This window comes from Phycodurus eques, chromosome 4 (assembly GCF_024500275.1).
Source record: "Phycodurus eques isolate BA_2022a chromosome 4, UOR_Pequ_1.1, whole genome shotgun sequence".
Lineage (NCBI taxonomy): Eukaryota > Metazoa > Chordata > Actinopteri > Syngnathiformes > Syngnathidae > Phycodurus > Phycodurus eques.
In genome coordinates this window covers 28,805,524-28,824,359 of record NC_084528.1, presented here as the reverse complement: position 1 = coordinate 28,824,359, position 18,836 = coordinate 28,805,524, and the positions used below count along the sequence as shown (strand labels likewise).

General features: G+C 45.9%; 1 protein-coding gene across 3 annotated transcripts in view; it reads left to right on the top strand.

The window, feature by feature from the left end:
- Positions 1 to 18,373, top strand: part of kirrel3l (kirre like nephrin family adhesion molecule 3, like) — a 38,353-nt gene extending 19,980 nt beyond the window's left edge. For 2 of the 3 annotated variants that reach the window (XM_061675080.1, XM_061675079.1), the window contains exons 2-15: positions 4,439 to 4,594; positions 5,955 to 6,104; positions 8,724 to 8,881; positions 9,990 to 10,140; positions 10,233 to 10,338; positions 10,603 to 10,751; positions 10,861 to 10,988; positions 13,147 to 13,273; positions 13,387 to 13,487; positions 14,175 to 14,373; positions 15,685 to 15,804; positions 15,914 to 16,023; positions 16,169 to 16,258; positions 16,372 to 18,373. In XM_061675080.1, the coding sequence (XP_061531064.1) occupies positions 4,439 to 4,594; positions 5,955 to 6,104; positions 8,724 to 8,881; positions 9,990 to 10,140; positions 10,233 to 10,338; positions 10,603 to 10,751; positions 10,861 to 10,988; positions 13,147 to 13,273; positions 13,387 to 13,487; positions 14,175 to 14,373; positions 15,685 to 15,804; positions 15,914 to 16,023; positions 16,169 to 16,258; positions 16,372 to 16,863 (2,237 nt within the window). In that variant the 3' untranslated portion in view covers positions 16,864 to 18,373. The remainder of the gene's footprint in view (positions 1 to 4,438; positions 4,595 to 5,954; positions 6,105 to 8,723; positions 8,882 to 9,989; positions 10,141 to 10,232; positions 10,339 to 10,602; positions 10,752 to 10,860; positions 10,989 to 13,146; positions 13,274 to 13,386; positions 13,488 to 14,174; positions 14,374 to 15,684; positions 15,805 to 15,913; positions 16,024 to 16,168; positions 16,259 to 16,371) is intronic. The other variant, XM_061675081.1, reaches the window with a different exon arrangement.
- Positions 18,374 to 18,836: the final 463 nt, after the last annotated feature.

The following is an 18,836-nucleotide window of genomic DNA, read 5'->3' as shown; positions in this document are numbered from 1 at the left end:
ACATACGCGAGACGAGGGAGACAAAGGACTCAAAACAAAGGGATAATAATTCCGTACAGAGAGAAATGGAGCTTGCATTTCCAGCCCGATTTAGAAGCCTTATCTCGACAAGGCACAATGGATGGCATTTGGGGAGAATGGTTGTTTATTCCAAGCTTGACACTTTTTTTGCCAATTGCCTTGTTTTGTGGGGAGGGTGTGTGTGTGTTTGTTTTCTCCCCATTTCCTCCTCTCTGGAGTCTATTATGGGAACCTCACACAGGCTGGGTGCAGGACTTTGCCTCCATCGCTTGGAGAGAGAAAAAAATTAAAATAAAAAAATATATATATATATATATGCATACTTTTTTTCTGAATGGAGCAAATAAGTGTAGGTGAGCTTAGAGTTCGTGTAATTCTTTAAGATAGGACTTGAATTGGAGCATTGGTTGTCGCGGATGGAACAAAACCAGGTTTTAGAGTGAATTTTATTTGAAGAAAGTGACTTTGTTTTTCCTTTATAGCAGAACGGTGTAACCGATGATGAATCTTGAGGGTGAGGTAATAAATGCACCACGCTCTGTGTGTTACATTCCCATTATAGCTAAAGGTCATCGGCAGTGCTATTATCACGCTCGGTCTTCAGCTGCATAGCCATCACACACACAAACACACAGACACGCACACAGTGGCAGATTCAATCTAATTCTCCCAGGGCAGATGTCCAGTGGCGAACGGATCACTGCTGACATCTGTCCATCTCTTCATGATCCGGCCTGATGTGAATGCACGCCTATCCGTTCACATGAAGGAGGGCGAGCGGCGGCGGAAAAGCTCTTTAACAGGTTGCGTCCAATCCTGTGAGGCTGTTTCGAATTGCGCCGTCGAAGCATGTGATCATGTGACACAACCAGCAAAAACGCAAACGTCAAAGTACACGGCTAAATGTGCTTGACACTTTGCCTTCCCTTTTAACACACGCGTGTACACTTTCACAAAACATCACACAGCGTCAGCAAGAAATGGGCACGCGCACGCACGCACACACACACACACACACACACACACTTTCAGTGGCATGAAATGATATTCCATTTTGAGAAATCCGGATTAAATTGTTTGAGCCCAGGTTGTTTGACCTTGTTACAGCAGGAAGGAAAAGTGTGCACACGCGCACACACACACACACACACACACACACACATCCAGGAAGTTAAGAAATAGAGTAAATGCTGAATTTGTGGCAATCAGAACGTGTTCATCTAAATGCGAAACGATTGGAAGGTAACATTAATCTAACACATGCATCACAACTAATCCATAGAGTGGGAATGTAGGGAACACATGAATGAGTTCATGAATAGATTTAAGGTAGAGAAGCAAAACAAGTCAAATCCAGTGCAGTAATGTCGGCTATTTAAGACTCGGATTGAGGTTTCCATCATTTTCATTTCTACTTGATTCAGTGGGAGCCAGAAGCAAAGTGAGACGTGTGTATTTGTGGACTGCATGTGTGAGTGCGTGTGAGTCTTCAGACTGCCTCCACCGTTCCCTTCTTGTGCCTCTGTTCCTCCCTCGCTCCCCATCAGGAACGTATTCATGTAATTAAGCTGCTAATACACCGGCAAAGAATTGTCTAATTCGGCAACGAGGAATTAAAGGAATCTGGCATGAGTCATTAGCCAGTCGAGATGTTCTGTCGAGCCTTTTCAATAAGGGATCCGGAGAGCTGTGAATCACTTGCAGTCGTCACTCTATTTTTGTATGGCTCCATATGAAACGTTAATTGCCAAATGTGAGCATACCAAATTGTGTGTGGGTGTGGTAGAGACAAACACATCACAGCATGTAATCCGTTTAAACAATCAGCCAATGAAATGAATTATTACCCATTGTAAACAGTTAGATACACTGGGCAAGATACCTAATTGTAATCTTTTTTTTTTTTTTTTTTTTGCCCCCCTCTCTTTGCAAGTACAATAAGAAAAGTCTCGATCTGCTTCTGCCAGGGGAGGATTATGAAACTGCTCATTACTTCGTGAATGCAGAATGTTAGACAGGCAAGAGTGTAAAGTATCATTTTTTGAAGGAGAATGTCGGTCTTCTCTCGCCACCGAATAGCCTGAGCTCCAAGACTCACTCGCAAGCTCAAATTGGACTCTTTTGATTCACACACGCTCAATAGGCAAGTCCGTCACTTTTGTAAGAATGACGCACACAATTACACATTTTTCCTTCTTGAGTGAACTACGTTAACACCCTCTGCGAGTCAAATGGAGAACTCGACATTGGCGGTGCGTTAAGGTTTGATGCCGCCAGGCAGAGCATTTCAAGTTCAACTCGGAACGCATTGTTTGGTGAGTCCGCTGGAAAGGGTTCCAAAATATCGTACTGTGCCGCTACTAGCCAACAAACCTTCAAGTACTGTTTGCTTGTGGAGGGTGGAGCTATGACACACTGCTGCCTGGTGATTGGTCCACAATTGTGGCTTATGTCCCCAATTCAATGTTGGGCGACGTACAACAATGTATTCCGCCATTCATAAATGAACGTGCCACACTCGCGTGTGCGTAAAAGCTGCCGTTTAGATGCGAACGACAGCCGTTGCGATTGCTTTTAAAAAAGGTCATCTCGAGTTCATCTCCAAAACACACATGCGACCGATACAACACAGTGTTTAAATGAAAACGTTCTTGAAGAAACGGCTGCTAAGTTATACCATTAAATCATCAGCATTTGGTTCAATGGTCAGTCTACATTTGAAGCCAGCGTGTACAGTTCAGTTCAATTCGCTGCAGTACGGTTTTGGAAGAGTAAAACCTCATCTGGCTTTCGCTTTCGGGGCATGACACGAATCCATAAACAAGGCACAGAAAGATTTTTTTTTAATTACATGTTGTAATCTTCCCATTGCATTTCTGTTGTGGTGCAGAAACAACAGTTCAATCAGTCAAATGTCGATGTAATGTTCCATGGAGGTTGGTACACTGAAATCAGGCTGCCTAAAATCTGGTACGGTACAGACCGGTTATCTCGGTACCCTTTGAAAATGTTGTTCAGAGGAATGCCAAAACCAAAACGCTTGGTGGAAATGAGTTATTTTTATTTTTATTTTTTTACTTCAATTATGCTGCTGGGTGGCAGTGGCAGTGCGAGGGCAAGGGTGAGGGACAGCGTTCAGTCCACAGGCCCTCCCTGAGATGAAGTGGATAATTGAGTGTGGAATAAACACTGCCAACAAGCGCCCCCATTCAAACGCAAATGAGAGAATGGTGCGAGAAAGACGGGGGGGGGAAGTGGAGGAAAAAAGACGGTGAGAGCGTAAGCAAAAATCCCCGTCAGGCCCTTTAAGGGGTGAGGGGGTGCTGCTATTGAAAAGCTATTAAACTTGCATTTAGCAGGATTGATTGAGAATGAAGAGGCCTATTAAAAGAGAGGGACAAGAGGACAATAGCGCGTCTCTGGTTGCCGTATGTTGCCCTCCTTTCAGCAGCTTTCTTTACTGGTGATGGGGGGGTGGGGGGGTGGGGGGGGGGGGGGGGGGCCCTGTCTGTTTAAGCGCTCCAACCAAGAGAAGCAGTTCAGAAAGGGTGAGGGGGTGGATAGGGGGGATTTAGCCCAGATTGAATAGAGGCCTCTTTATCTCCCCAGCCCCCCTTCCCTTCCTTCCATTCTCCATTGAGCAACAATGAAAGAGAGAAGGAGAATGAGTTTTTTTTTCTTTTTTTCAAAGTCTCCCGACTCGCACAGAGAGCCCACTTAGATAACCAACCAACCGTCTCTTTCCCTGCCTACGGATTAGTTACCTCGGGAGTGCTGCCATCTTCCCCTGCCCGTATAGGGTTTGTAATACTCAATCTTTATCATAATGACACAAACGTTTGGAAACCGTCTCAATGTGCGTGCGCGTGTTTGTCTGACGGCCAGCCGACCGATCCATTTAGAGCGTGTACCCGCACTTGAACACGTCAGCGGCACAACGGCGGCGGCAGGTGTCTCAGCTGAATTTGAAGCGCCTCAAACAAAACGGGTCCCCGGGGGCCTTCGGTGCCGTTTTAATTGTTTAACATCCATTTTTTACTAAAAGTACACGGAAAGAGTAGCAGATTCCCCCCCCCCCCTTCCACCGAAAGTGCTTCGTGCCGCTAAGCATACAAGCATATGGACTTGGGAAAGAGTTCAATAAGTTATGAGGCACAGCTGACTCTTCTTCTTGCAAGGGATATTAATAGGGGAGGGGGGGGGACTATTAAATGTTCACACAAGTCAGGTTTATCCATCGCTTTAAAATGTCAGTTTTTTTGAGACGTCACCCTTACTCTTTACAGGGCTCCTCTTACTTTCCCAACTGTTCGCACCTGCTGCCATTCATTTGATGTGCGCAGTTTGTTCATGATTTGCCCTGAAAATGTCAATTCTTGTCAAAATTCACAACGTCTTTCTCCTTCTGTCCTTGCAGCCGCCACCCGAGCAGCCTACTTCTCCCAGCAGCCTCAGGACCAGGTGGTGGCGTCTGGGCAGTCGGTGACTCTACCATGTGTCATCGTGGGCTACCGGGGCATGGTGCAGTGGACCAAAGATGGACTGGCTTTGGGCGGAGAGAGAGACCTACCAGGTATCATCTCGCTCTGCCAAGACGTTTACGTGACAAACTGGACTTTCAGGATACAATTGACTGTTACATTTGTCATCCGTCGTGCTAACACACTCCAATTAATACAATCAATAAATATGCACTGCTTCCAAAAACGTTAGGGATATTCAGCTTTCGGGTGACATTTTCAGGATGAACCTAAAAAAAAGATACCTTCATTTGACCTTCTCTCAACGTTTGAATGCAAATATCCAGCAAAAAAAAACAATTACAAAAATCACCACAAGCTCAGTGGCCACTTCCCTCTGAGAACATCCTGTTGGTTGATCATTCGTTAGGATGTCTTCTTGGTCACATGACGTCAAAAAGCGAATAGCACGATGAGGAGGACTGTTGGAAAAAAAATTCTAATTGAACCAGGAAATGAATTGGTCGATTCACGGCTCACCTGTTGTGAATTTTGCTGTTCAGATCCTTGTTAGAGTACATAGAGCACTCTAGAGTCGAGTACGAAATGGTCAGAGTGCTAATGCTCGCAGTACCAAGCTGTGTCAAAAGAAGAAGGGAAAATTCATGTGTCCGCCAATACAGTTTGTTGGGTTACGCTTTTGAAAAACTGGGACTGTGCATGTCAGATGTTTTGGAATCCTTTACAGCAAATTGACACTAAACTGAACCAAACTGCACAGTTCAAGAATCAGAAAAGCAATATCGCACGACCTATGACAGCGGAATTGGACATAATTTGATAAATAAAGCCCATCGACCGTTTCGGGCTCACATACTGCGGGAACACATTAATTAACACATTTAATTTAACATCTTAGTGGAGCGAAAATGGTAAATTAAATTGCGCAAGTGCATTTTTTTTTTAGGTGCGTTTACTAGTGCTTTAGTGTTTACTGGTCTGACACCGATCAATGGCAGGTCCCATTAGAACCCAGGCCTCTCTTTTTTTTTTTTTAAACATTTTGGTTTTACAAGATTCAATGGTGAAAGATCGGCGACCGATGTGCACACGTAACGTGATTTGCCGTTTAGCTTTTTAAGGTTCTCGTAGGAAGGTGGATAATCAATCAAAAAACATTTGATGGTGGAGGGACTGCCTCTCCGCCCCTGGAGCCCTGCAGCCACCATCTTTATTGGGTCTGTGCTTCAAGGACAGACTCCTCACGTGTTTCATTTCCAACCTCACGCTGCTCTAAACACACACACGTAGGCTCAATCCTACCGAGGCGCCGCCTGCCTGCGTTCATTTGTGACTTAAAGAGCTTTGCCACATTTCTTAGCGCTTTGTCCAAATGGGCTCCGTAGTTGTGTCATTATGTGTTTATTGTTGCTTGGTTTGCGGCTGACTGTCGTGCGCGCCGACTTCACGCAGGCTGGACGCGTTACTCCTTAATGGGCGACCCGCTATCCGGCGAGCACAGCTTGCTGATCGATTCGGCAGAGCTGGTGGACGACGCCGTGTACGAGTGTCAGGCGACGCAGGCGGGCCTGCGCTCCCACGGTGCCAAACTCACTGTACAAGGTAAGATACGCAGCTCGGACTGCCACAGCTCGGGAACGGTCCCAGCACATCACACGACGAGACACAAGTATAAAGATGGCCATTATAAAAAAAACAAAGTCCTGCACAATGTGTAATTATCCCATTCAGAACACCAGCAGGCAGACAAATGAAATCTATATTGCATTGTATATAATATAACTGACCTCTTTAAAGGCTTTACAATGAATAAAATGATTTCTTATCACCACTCAACAATAACCCCTCCGTGATAAATCTCATTTCTTGATGGAAATGAAATGCTGGGGGCATAATTCTACTCAACCTCAGCCAAGAGAGTCGAATGGGGGGGGGGGGGGGGTTAAATCAGTAAACACTCTCAAGACTGTGGACGTCTTGGCTAATGTGATTGCAGAAATCACAAATGACTCGAGTAGTCACTTGAAAGTCAATGGTCTGCATAGTTAGCAAATTTTACGGTGAGCCACAACATTTGTCAACCGCAAGGCAGTTTTTACATTAACGCGATGTGAGTGATCCACTTCTTCACGCAGACATTGAGGGCTGAGGAGTGTGCGTGTGTGGGGGGTCTACATGATGATTGTGTGTGTGTGGGGGGGGGGGGGGTACAGGTCTTGTGGGAATGAGCAAAGCACTGCTGGCATCTGGTGGCATTTGAAGGAATGTCACTCCCCATAAATCGACTTCAGCCCAGCACGCTCATAAAGGAGGCGAGTGAAAGGGAACAATCATATGCCACAGTATGATGATAGGTGACTTCCCCCAATTAAAGCAAGCTTATTTTTTTACATTTATTTGACTGATAAAGATGAGTTGAAGTGAATTTGAACAAAAGTGGTATTTATTTATTTACTTTGGTGTCCTACAGTCTCATACTGAAAAAAAAAAACTTCTTATTGGCCATGTAATCGTCTTTGATTCATGTTTGTTAATACATTGTCTGCTTTGTTTATTACCATTATTGCTATCATTAACAGAAAAGGGTGCCAAATATATTCACATTTGTAGTAAATGGCTTTCTTCACGAGTACATTGATATCAATCTACATCTCCATTGTAAGTGGGGATTTAGTTTTCAGTCACACTTTACTGTAAAGATGTTCAAAAAACTACATGTTAATTTTTGCGAAGAGAAACAAATTAAGATCCCAAACTGGCGGCAGGTAAATCTGGACATACAAGATGTGTCGGAAAAGGTTCCGGGACTGGTCTACAAAAGATATATTTGAAATCCCCTTCGAATTATTCCCGAATTATTCCCCCTGGACCCTAACACACATCTCTGCCGCACCTTCATGCACTGCCGGAAGGATTCTTCCGGGATCCTCCACAGCTCCGACGTGACGTCCGGCGGCTCCAGCCCGGCGATGTTCTTCTTGGCCAGGAACTGTCAGATGCTCAGGGGCAATGTGAGCAGAAGCGTTGTCACGATGAATCAGCTTCAAGTTGTCCCACCACAACTCTCGCCTCTTCTCGTGCACTGAACAAAGCAAACACCGCAGGATCTCGTTGTCGACGTGCTGGTTGATTTTTTGTTCCGCAACGAAGGGGGAAAACTCCTAGTTTTGTTGTTTGGGTTTTTTTGACACCAATCCTGGAACCTTTATCATCACACACAAATCCATAATGATGAGCACATACAGAAAAGGAACATAACGTCTAAGGCAGGCCTGTCCGGGTATACGTATGTTTATATGTCGGCAAAACAAGAGCTAAAGAAGCAAGGGGGAGCAACTTATTATTTTTTTCTGTAGATGTGTATTTGGGTGCAGTTGCCCGCGTGCCAAAGCAATCCAGAGTCAACGTCTGGAGTGCAGTCAGGGGAATCGGCATGGAAATTAAAATCACCTAGCACTCGGATTCCATTAGTGTCCGTGCTGCGGCAACGGAAGGACCTCTGACAATTCAGACACACACAGTGAAATTGGTTCGGCGGCGGGAGCGAGAAAGGCCAACGCAAACCCCGCGTTCACGCCGCTCCTTATTGGTCCGGGAAATGGACGCCCTCATCAGCGGCGGCACGCTTGGCTTGCCAGTGCTGTGCGAGGAGCCATGCAAATAGTAAATGAACAAATAAGCAATTCAGACCAAACAGCGCTCAGCGGCAGTGGGAGCGAATTCAACAATAATGCCACTCTCCGCAAAGGAAATAAAGAATCTGTTATTTCCTTCTCCGTTTGAGGACTTTTCATCAATTATACTGTGTTAAACACACAACAAAGGAGGATACTTGTTTGCTTCTTTTAATGTCACAGCATTTGGAATGTCCAGTAATGAGATCCATGAACTATGTCTAGAATTAATATAATGTAATCAAAGAAAAAGAAGAAAAAAAAAACTGTCCTTTTCTTTCAAAAATAAGAATGACCCCAAACAGCAGAACAGTAGTATTAATATATATATATATATATATATATATAGATATAGATATATATATAAAGGAGGAAATTTATAAGTGACTCCAAACTGTTATTGAATCCTGCAAGTGTACCTAATATTGTGACTGGTGATGTCTTGGTGGGTGGTGGTTGTTTTGTGTGTGTGTGTGTGTGCGTGCGTGTGAGGTCAAGAGCTGCATTGCTTTAGTATTGAGCGATGTTTGTCGCGATTGCATTCCAGTCCCTCCTTCGGACCCCGTGGTGGAGGGGGGCCCCGTCGTGCGCCTCAAAGCCCACACGCCGCACAACCTCACCTGCAGATCCTACGGAGCCAAGCCTGCCGCGGAGATCACCTGGTACCGAGACGGAGAAGTCATGGAGACTGCCATTTACTCCAAGGTACGCATGCAAAGTAGCAAGCTCTCGCCATCATGTCATCCCGAGCACTCAGCCATGATATTCTAAAACAAGAGAATTACAATCCAAATACCTGCACAAGTCCCCCGATTTCCTCTATAGTTTGTCTGTATAGTTTTCTATCCCCACCTTTTTTCTCCTAAGGTTTGTTCACTCACTCTCTGCAGTCCCCCTCCCCCTTCTACTCCCGCGAACCCCCCGTGGCCCCCCCACCTCCCTCCCTCCCGCTAATGCAGTGACACTACCGCATAACTGGAGCATGCCAAAGCCCAGACAGGCATGAGGCTTTCATACAGTAGAGTTTCTGCACAGAGCGAATCACCAACACAACAACGCAGAAACACAATGGGGGTGCGGCGGAGCGTGAGTCGGCCGCGGCTGGGAAAGTGTCACATTTTTCATGCTCTCTGACCACGCTAAACGACGCTAAACAACCACGTTTAGGGAGGGGAGCGCTTGCAGTGAGAGGAGGCGACCGGGGGGGCGAGAGAGTTGACACATGAGGAAGAAAGGAAGCAAAATCTCAACTCTTAAGATATAAAACGGGGTATGGTGTTATCTTATTTAAAAAAAAAAAAAAAAGAGAGAGAAAAAAAATGCTTCTTGCTGAGGAAGGAAAAGAGTCGCTCCATTGATTTTGGTGTCCAGAGGATAATGTCCAGCCTGCCTTTTCTTTTTTTTTTCCAAGATGTGACACTTCTGCCTCACTGTTGCCGCCCAAAAACAGACAACACCTTGGCCATTAGAGAATTTTCCCTTCTGTGTGTGTGTGTGTGTGTGTGTGTGTGTGTGTGAAAGCGAGCGAGCAGTATGCATTACCCTCAGAATCTACACCTTGCCTCACTTAGGCGTATTGATTTCTGTGAGCAGTAAATAGATTTAAAAGACGATGACAAACAAGGCAGAAATGTAGGAACAGCAAAAAAAAAAAAAAAACCCATGCTGCATCGTAAAATATATTCATATATTTCAAAGCGGGTGCCGGAGAATTTGAAATGGAAAATAGCGTTTCTGGCACACCCATAAAACTCCAAATGAAATGACATATCGACGCTATACTGAAGCTAACAGCTACTGTGCATTGTCGCAGACCCTGATGGAAGACGGGAAGAGGGAGGCAGCTGTCAGCATGCTTCCAATCATCCCAGAGGACAGCGACACCGGCCGCACCTACACCTGCAGGGTTCTCAACCCAGCTGCCCCCGCCGGGAGACAGACATCCGTCACTATAAACGTCCAGCGTGAGTTACGAACGTTGCGCTCATTCGCATTCGAGCGTCCAACGTTGTCACGTCAATATTGTGCCCGCTGAAGTTTGCGTCACATCTTTCAGACCCTCCATCCGTGGTTTTATCAGTGCAGCCTCAGACTGTGACCGAGGGCGCCAAGGTTCTCTTCATATGCACTGCTTCAGCCAATCCCGAAATCATTGGCTACAGGTAGACACGCCCTCCTTTTAAACCATTTTTTCAAATGAGCAAATGGAGGAGAATATATGGTCTGTGCTGGTAATAAACTATGCTGAAAAGCACATCACCCTGCGAAGGGAAAATAATTTGCTTGAATGAGCCACTTGATTGGCAGCGTTTGATTATGATTGGCAGACGCTATGAATGAGCTAATAGCCACTTTGATATGCATGGCTAAGTACCTTCCCCGAACTAATAATCTTACCGCATAATGTGATTATTCGCCCGTCCCAGGTGGTCTAAAGGAGGAGTGCCCATCTCTGAGGCGAACGGCGACAGTCTTGAGGTGACAGTGGACTATTCCTACTTCACGGATCCGGTTTCCTGCGAGGTGTCCAACTCGGTGGGAAGCACCAACGTTAGCACCTTGGTTGATGTTCAGTGTAAGTTGAACTGAACGATTGTAAACAAAGCCGTTAGATTGTAGCCTTGAGGCGTACTGCATGCGTTAAGTGATAAACATATTGATTGGAACCGTCTGCTTCTCCGCAGTTGGCCCCAGATTGCTGTCGGGGCCAAAGCCAATGACAGTGGATATCGGGATGGATGTAGCATTCACTTGCACGTGGACTGGGAATCCTCCTCTGACGCTGGCTTGGACCAAACAGGGCTCAAGCGAGGTAAGGCGATATACAGGCATCTCGGAGATTCAACACTTCACCGCTGATCACCGTCCCTTCAGAGTGAAACATTGTCACATGGCCTTCGGGCATGACTCCATCGCACTTTTCTCTCTACACATTCTTCAAAAAGCTGCTCTCACCATGCTCCCTGAGGGATAACGCCTCTGGCGCAGAACTGTCTGTCCGCTGATAGATATACACGATGTGGCTGCGCTCAGACTGGCTGTCATCGCACTAACTCAATCAGTCCAAGAAGCAGACTGTCAACTAGTGCGGTTAAAGCAGCCGCAGCTTATCAGGCGTCAGGTGGCACTAGCTGCATTTAAATCACGGTTTCCTGGAAGAACATTACGATCCTGGTAAGAAGTGTTTTAGTGGTCCACATCAGCACGATCCCACAGGACTTTCTTTCCTCGCTACCATTATTACTTCTGAAGGCAAGCAGGTGAAAATACCCTGAGTAAAAAAAACCACACACAAAAAAAAAAAAAAAAATTTGAGATGCCGTGAGTAACGTCGTCACATCTGAGAGCGAACAGTTTCGCCCCCTCTGAGGGTGAACGCAGACGTTTTTTTTCTAATCCGCCCACTACCGCTGTCCCTCACACAGCCAAGAGTAATGGATTAATTGGGTTAGCTGGTAAGTGTGTTGAAAAAGAAAAGTGGAGAGCGCGAGAGGCGGGCTGTGGAGGTAAATGGATTAAGCACAGCTTGATAGAATGACGGGATCAATGAGCTAAGAAGTGAGTGAGTGCAGCCGCTCGCAGCCTTCCGCGGTCTGTTGTGTCCTCACAGTTTCATGACAACAATCTCACCAAGCAGCGACTCTCCTCATCCCTGTATTTTGACTAACAAATGTTGCCATGAAAGACAACAAAATTATACCAAAACCAACATCGTCTGTAGCCACTAGATAAGGCCACTTGTTGCGAGATGTGTTTTTCAAGAAGTACAGTTGAGTTTGGAGCGCAAAACCCTTACCTGATTGGCATTTAACCACCATGGGGCTCTATTTTCGTAGAATGAGATGCTGCGCTTCTGCGTAAAAACTGGCACGTCTTGATTTCCGTGTAAACAAACGATCGTTGGCGGACAATACAGGACGTCTGCGGAGAGTTTCAAGTCGTCAGCAGTTTTCACCAGCTCATTCGGTATTTAATAAGGGTACCCACGCGAGACTATTGCTCCGCTTTTTAAAGGGAATGAGAGGAGCAGTTTTTGAAGTAAGCTGTGGACACGCTCGCACCGGCGCAGACATCACATTTTTTAAATGCGCAGGTGTAAGTCGGTCCGCAAAATTGTCAAGACCGGGTCTAACCCGCCTGCTCGCTGAGTTGCACCACGGGTTTGGGCTAGTCACGGAAACAGAGGCGCAGGTAATTAGGGAGGATGGCTGCATCAATTAGGTAACTGGGGTGCCATCACCGCGGGGAAAGCCGCGTAATCCGCCAATCACTTCAACAAACAACGCTGTGCACGGTTGCCAATTGTTGCCATGGTGAAACCACAATATAAAAAAGGTGTGCTTTGTTCACATAAGTGATCCTTCTCAATCAATCAATAGACTGAAATGTTTCTAGCTCCATGCCTTAGGTTACTTGAAGAGACTGTTAAGCCATTCGCAGACAAGAAACAGTCCTTGGCGAATAATGACAGATGCAATTTAATGAATACAAACTTTCATGCAAGGAGACAGTTTGAATAGACATGACTGCTGTAAGAAGTGTCTGCCTATTTCTCTTTAGGCGAGGCCATACTGTATATACTCACATGAATAGGCAGCTATTATCTGCCTCCAACCACAGAGATCTTACTGCGTCTCACAGCACAGTGTTAATACAATATCAGAGAGAGGGGAACAAGGTCTACTTTCTTATCCTGGCGCTTAAACAAAAGATGTAGTTCTATTTAACATGGAATACATTTTATAAGTGCAAAGGCATATATTTTGCTAACAGAGCCTGAATGTATGCCTCAACAAAAGGATGCCAGAAAGTTGTGCGGTGCGGATTCGTTAATTTGTTAACCCGTTTGGAACTTTTGAAACAAGGCGACATCCGCACTCCTCAGTAGAAACAAGGCTCCAGGAACCCTCGTTTCATTTGTCTGGAGTGAAGAGCATCCAGTCTAATTATCCTATTGCATCTCTCACCAGGTGCTGAGTAACAGTAACACCTTGCAGCTCAAGTCCGTGACCCAGGCGGAGGCAGGGACTTACACGTGCAAGGCCATTGTTCCCCGCATCGGAGTTGCAGAAAGAGATGCCACTCTGACTGTAAACGGTGCGCTTCCGCCACCGATGTATTTGACAATTTGGTGTTTGCTGTGTCCGAATGTTTTCTCATTTCGCTGCTGCTGTATTTTTGTGTGTGTGTGTGTGTGTGCGTCACACCAGGCCCTCCTATCATCACAGCGGAGGCCACACAGCATGCAGCGAAGCACTCCAAGGGCAAACTGGAGTGCCGGGTGGGAAGCAGCCCGCCGCCTTATAAGATCGTAAGTGAACCTCTGATTATCGCTCTTTGTAATCCACTCATGTTCGAGAGGTACACAATTCACCATCCCCCGAGCACACCTATAGGTGAGCTATCACTGGGTAGAGCCTTTCGCCTGACCTCATCTTCACACCTTCGCACCAGGACATATTCAGCCCACTAATAAAGACGTACACACATATTCGGCGGTGTAATTGCGCTGGCATTAAATGAAGCGATAGGAGTCGCGGGAGCTGTGGGAGACGGGCTTCCTACGGTTTTCAACCAAACTGCATTCAATTAGCGGCCCGAGAGGCGTCAATCAGCTGACCTTGTTGAACCACTGAATGTATGCTGGGCTGAGAGAGGATAATTAGGGTGTGAGAGGAGAGGGCACACAGAGAGCGAGACAGGTACTCTGCTTGCCCTGTGCCGCAGACAGCAAGAGGAGGCCCACTTCACAGCGTGGCTACCTCAGCCTCACCTGCAGGGCACGCGTGGGATGGCGTTTAAACGTAAGCTCGCGTTCCGCCTCAGCCGTGTTGCGCTTTTGAGGTCGGCAGAAAGTACGCTACACAGTGAGCCGCGCTCGTACCACAACGAACGGATCTAAGGCTGTACATGTATTTTCTTTACTCACCAGTGAAGAGCCATGTGTAGAAAAGAAAACTCCCCCATCTGTTTTGCACCATCTTGTTCCTTCCCACAGGTGTGGTCCTTCGGCGACATCAGCCTCTCCTCCGGTTCCTCTGGTCGCTACTCGGTGCAGACGGTAGCCAGCGACCAAGGAGTCGTCTCCTCTCTGGTGCTCTCCGAGACTCTGGCGCCTGATTTTGAGCTGCGCTACAACTGTACTGCTTGGAACAACTTCGGCACTGGCACCGCCTTGGTCACACTCAAGGAACAAGGTAAAGGCACAACAAGGCTATATAACCCAAACATGCTGTTATTGTTATCATTATCATTATTATTATTGTTATTAGGTGGTTTGCACATCCAGCTCACAGTTCTGAGGTTGGAGATTCTAATGCGGGTTCTGGTCTTTGTGTGGAGTTTGCATGTTCTCACGGTGCTTGCATGGGTTTTCTCTTGACGTTAAGGTTTCCTCCTGAATGACAAAAACATGCATTTTACTTGTAGTTTATTGAAGACTCCAAACTGTCCATAGTCGTGATTTTCTTTTTTTGTTTCCCCTTGTCCCTGCGATCGACTGACAACCATCCCGCTTCTGACCCAAAGTCACGAGGTTATTTTTATTTTATTATTTTTTTCTGTCGTGAAAGAATCCTCAACCTTTAGTTCGACTCAAATCAGGTTGATACTGTTGCTCTCCAGTCCTGCTAGCTCTGGTAATTTTCCAATCAGTGGTCACACCCCCAACAGTAAATATAAAAATCCCGTTTGGCACAAAATTGGAAAGGGTTCCTTCCTTGTGCCAGGCATCCCCGCCTCTACGAAATGTTATTAAAAATCAGTTTGCACAATCCTGCTAGCTAACTAACCAACCGAAGGCGATCAAAATGTGAAACTCTCCCACTGAAGCCCTTTGTAGACAACATAATAAAACTCAATCCTTGTGCAAAAGGAGCGCAGATTAGGTAAAAGCAGAGCCCATGCCTCTCCTTATCTTAATTATACTCTCCTAATCGATATGATTTAATCAGCAGATGGTTAGCTTTAATGAATATGTTTGCCCTATAACATGGATATTGATCGGGGACAAAAGTCAATTAGATGGAGTCGTGTGTTTGAGCTTGGACTGATATTCTCCATCACCGTCTCAGAGGCAAAGCTGGCGTCTCTGGCTGCATTCCACTGAAGTGATCTTAAAATTACACTGGGATGCCGGAGCCAGTGGAAGACTTTGTAGCAGTAGACACCCAGAATCAGGTCCTCTCCAGTAATTTACATCAGTGCAGCAGAGTGAGGTCTCCAGAGCACTAATATCTCCTGGAATCTCTAATTAGATGTCAAATTTTGTTACACTTAGTTCAGTGAGATGAGAGACAATAGCCAGTTGTGTGTGATGCCAGAATCCTCGCACGACGCATACGATGGCGGTCATCCTATAGGCACTGGCATCTCAGGGATTTGCAAATCAAATGGAAGCATTTTGTTCTTTGTATCAAACGTTTCGGACCCTTTTGGTACATTCAACTGGCTTTATCCCTCTTGTGTTGAGAAACCATCCAAGCTCACTTCCTTTGCTCTCGTTACAGAAGCCACACCTATGTTGTTAATTGTTGGCGGATCAGTAGGCGGCGGCAGTGTCCTGCTCATTTGCGTCATCACGCTGGTCTCCATCTGCTGCAGGCACACAGGCAAAGGTGAGCTCAACGGTCAGTATGGGACGGACGGGTCACTCGCCAATTTTTCCAAATCAAACAAATCCCAAATAGAGTCTTAACATCGTGTTAAATATTCATGTTTACTTTTCATTTCCTGCAGGCAAGAGGTGTACCCGCCTCTCCAAGAGTGACATCAGAGTTCAAATTGTTCACAGCGATCACAATGCCACACGAGGCAATGACGATGAGGAGGATGTCAAGGAGCCGATGGTAAAACCCGCATAATCTGTTCGAGATACAATAATGTCATTCATAGCCGACATCACATCATGTAACAGAGGCGCGTCTTGTTCTTATCCAAGCGAGGTCTTGCTCACTCCATTAATTCATCAAAATATGCATGGTCTTCCCTCAGGCTCCAAATAGCAGCGAGTCTCCTGGGACGTCTCGCACAGAACACAGTGATCTCTTGGAAGAAGAGGAAGATGAGCGATCGGACATCAAGGTAACGTCTCACTTGAAAAAAAGCCTGCCAAATAGCAGGAATCCATACTTTCAATTTCAGTATCTGAAGTATGTCAAGTACTCAAGGGACGTTTATCGCTCTATGCATTGAAGGATCCCACCAATGGCTACTACAACGTGCACGGCCACGAAGATCGACACATACGCGGCGGCGGCTTCTCGGAGTACGTTCCCAACCCTCGGCCCGTATACACACCATCTCAGCTGCCCTCGCCGAGCCCCATGTACGGCCAACGCGGCACCCAGCCGCGGGTCTACGACTTCGCCCACCGGTACGCCACCAACACGGTCACCCAGTCTGCATATGAGCAGCAGCAAGCCGGCCAGCAGCAGCCATCTCAACCGGCCACCATTTATCCCACCGAGCCCGTCTACAGCGGCTCCGCTTACCTGCCGGCGACGTACGGCCGCGCCTTCACCAATTACGTCAAGCCGGCCTCTTACGAGAAAGTGGACGTGTACGACCAGTCCGACGAGGCCAGCAAGGTGTCCGGCTCGTCCCGCTTCTCTTACGCCTCGTCACAAGTGTCCTCCCAACAGTCAGACTATGGCCGACCCTCCCAACGGATGCAGACGCACGTTTGACGAGGCGAGGGGCGTTGGAAATCAAAAGAACAGAAGCAACGAGTAGTTAACTACATCATCGCCACATACACGCGGGAGAACTAACACGAACAGAGACGTTCTTAACGTCGGACAAGTATTAAGAGGAAGTCGCTACAAGCCGTCGGCGTGGCAAAGGGAGGGATCGTCGATGATGCGAAACACAGCTGCAGATCTCAGCTGATCGTGGTGTTCAAGTCAAACTACTAATTCAAGAGCGATATCTCACCAGTCTCTCACTGCATGATTGACCACACACGTGGAGATGGCAGCTCGCCGGACTATAAAAACAGATCAACCTGATGACTGGGGTACGGCTGCATTCAAGAGTTGACTCCGCGTCACTGCTAAATGTGAAGCGTCTGCAAGAGGAAGCTCCCACAGCATAAAACGGACATGAACAATTTACCTTCATCTGTCTTTTGCGGTTTTTGGTTGGCATGCGAAAGGAATACGAAGCACATTTGTGTGTCGGTTACCAACAACAGACTGAGCTAGCCACAGAAACAAACTAACCTGCGCAATGGTGGAGCTGAGACTGACCTGGATCCCAGAAAACAACCGGAACACAAAATATGAAAACAAGTTGAATTTTAGCCTTGAAGAACTATACGGGAATTGTGTGTTTTAGCGAGGCGGCAAATGTTAAGTCCATAAAAACCCAAAGATGGTGACCATTTTACAGGGTTGGGGTCCGAGTACTGCATTCCTTGTACCCTGGTACTGTTTCCGACAGTGTTTTGTGATTGCGGAGCAGGGGGAAGTAGAGTAATACCAGAACAATCAAATGTTGTCGTTTGGTGGCAATCTTGAACTTGAACTAAACTTGAATGCCGCGTCAGGTGGGGCAACGTGCCAGGCAGTCATCACACGGACGTTTTACATCTTAATCAACTGGTCTCAAAATGTTTACAAGAAACAGTACTACCCTGGAAATATCTGTACAAAATGGCCCAAGCCCATGTTTTCTCTCTGTTGCATGCAAATGATGTGTCTAGTGAAAACCTTTAGAGTCCTGTCCATTTCATGTTTGAGACACGTTTGTTTCTGCACCTGGCTCAGTTGCGTTCTACCTTGTGGATGTTTCAGTATACGATGCCTGTACTGCCATTTGACGCTTGTTGCCAGGCAGCCTGACGAGAACAACTAAAACTTGATAGTGAGGAGGCAAAAATCATCGCTTGTCTTTATTTTTATATTTTGTATAAGCCTTAATGTACAGCGTGTAAGCTGCTCTATTGTAAAATATCTTTATATAATATGTATCTATCTTGGTTGGTTGATTGATTTGGATCCACAGATTTTCTTGCTTACTTTACGAATCACTGAATGTTTTTTGTTTGTTTGTTTGTTTATTTTATCGCAACTTATTTCCATTTGCTTGTTCATTTATTTTAATCATGTATTCTGAATTTTATTTGCTAAAAATAAGCTACCACTGCTTGTATCTTTGTACACATATTTATATTGAAATAAAAGCATTTCCCATGAAGCGCGGAAGTCTGAGCGGCTCCACTGCAGAGCGTCCCACGTCGCAACAATGATGAATACGTAAATTAGCAGCGCTGTCTCTGTTGATTTTTTTTTTCCTATCCCCTTGACGGTGCTCGGCTTTTAACGAAGACAGATGCGATCGTGCAACATGACAAAAGCGCCAGCCGTGACCCAGTCAAATGTGAATGAAAGAGCACATTGAATTAGGAATTAAGGAATACAAGCAAAATTGTTTCTCGTTACTTTTTTCCCATGTTGAACATGCATACAGAAAAAAAAAAAGGGATTTAAAAACTGTGCCCATAATCAACATCACTGCTACAGTGTATAATGCCTACACAAAAAAAAATATTTATCCAAATGGTTGTGAATTCTTTGGGGGAGAGAAAAACAATTTTCAATCCACAAGAAGCATCATTCTTTTATTTTTCTAAATTAGTTCCTCCACACCCCCATCAATA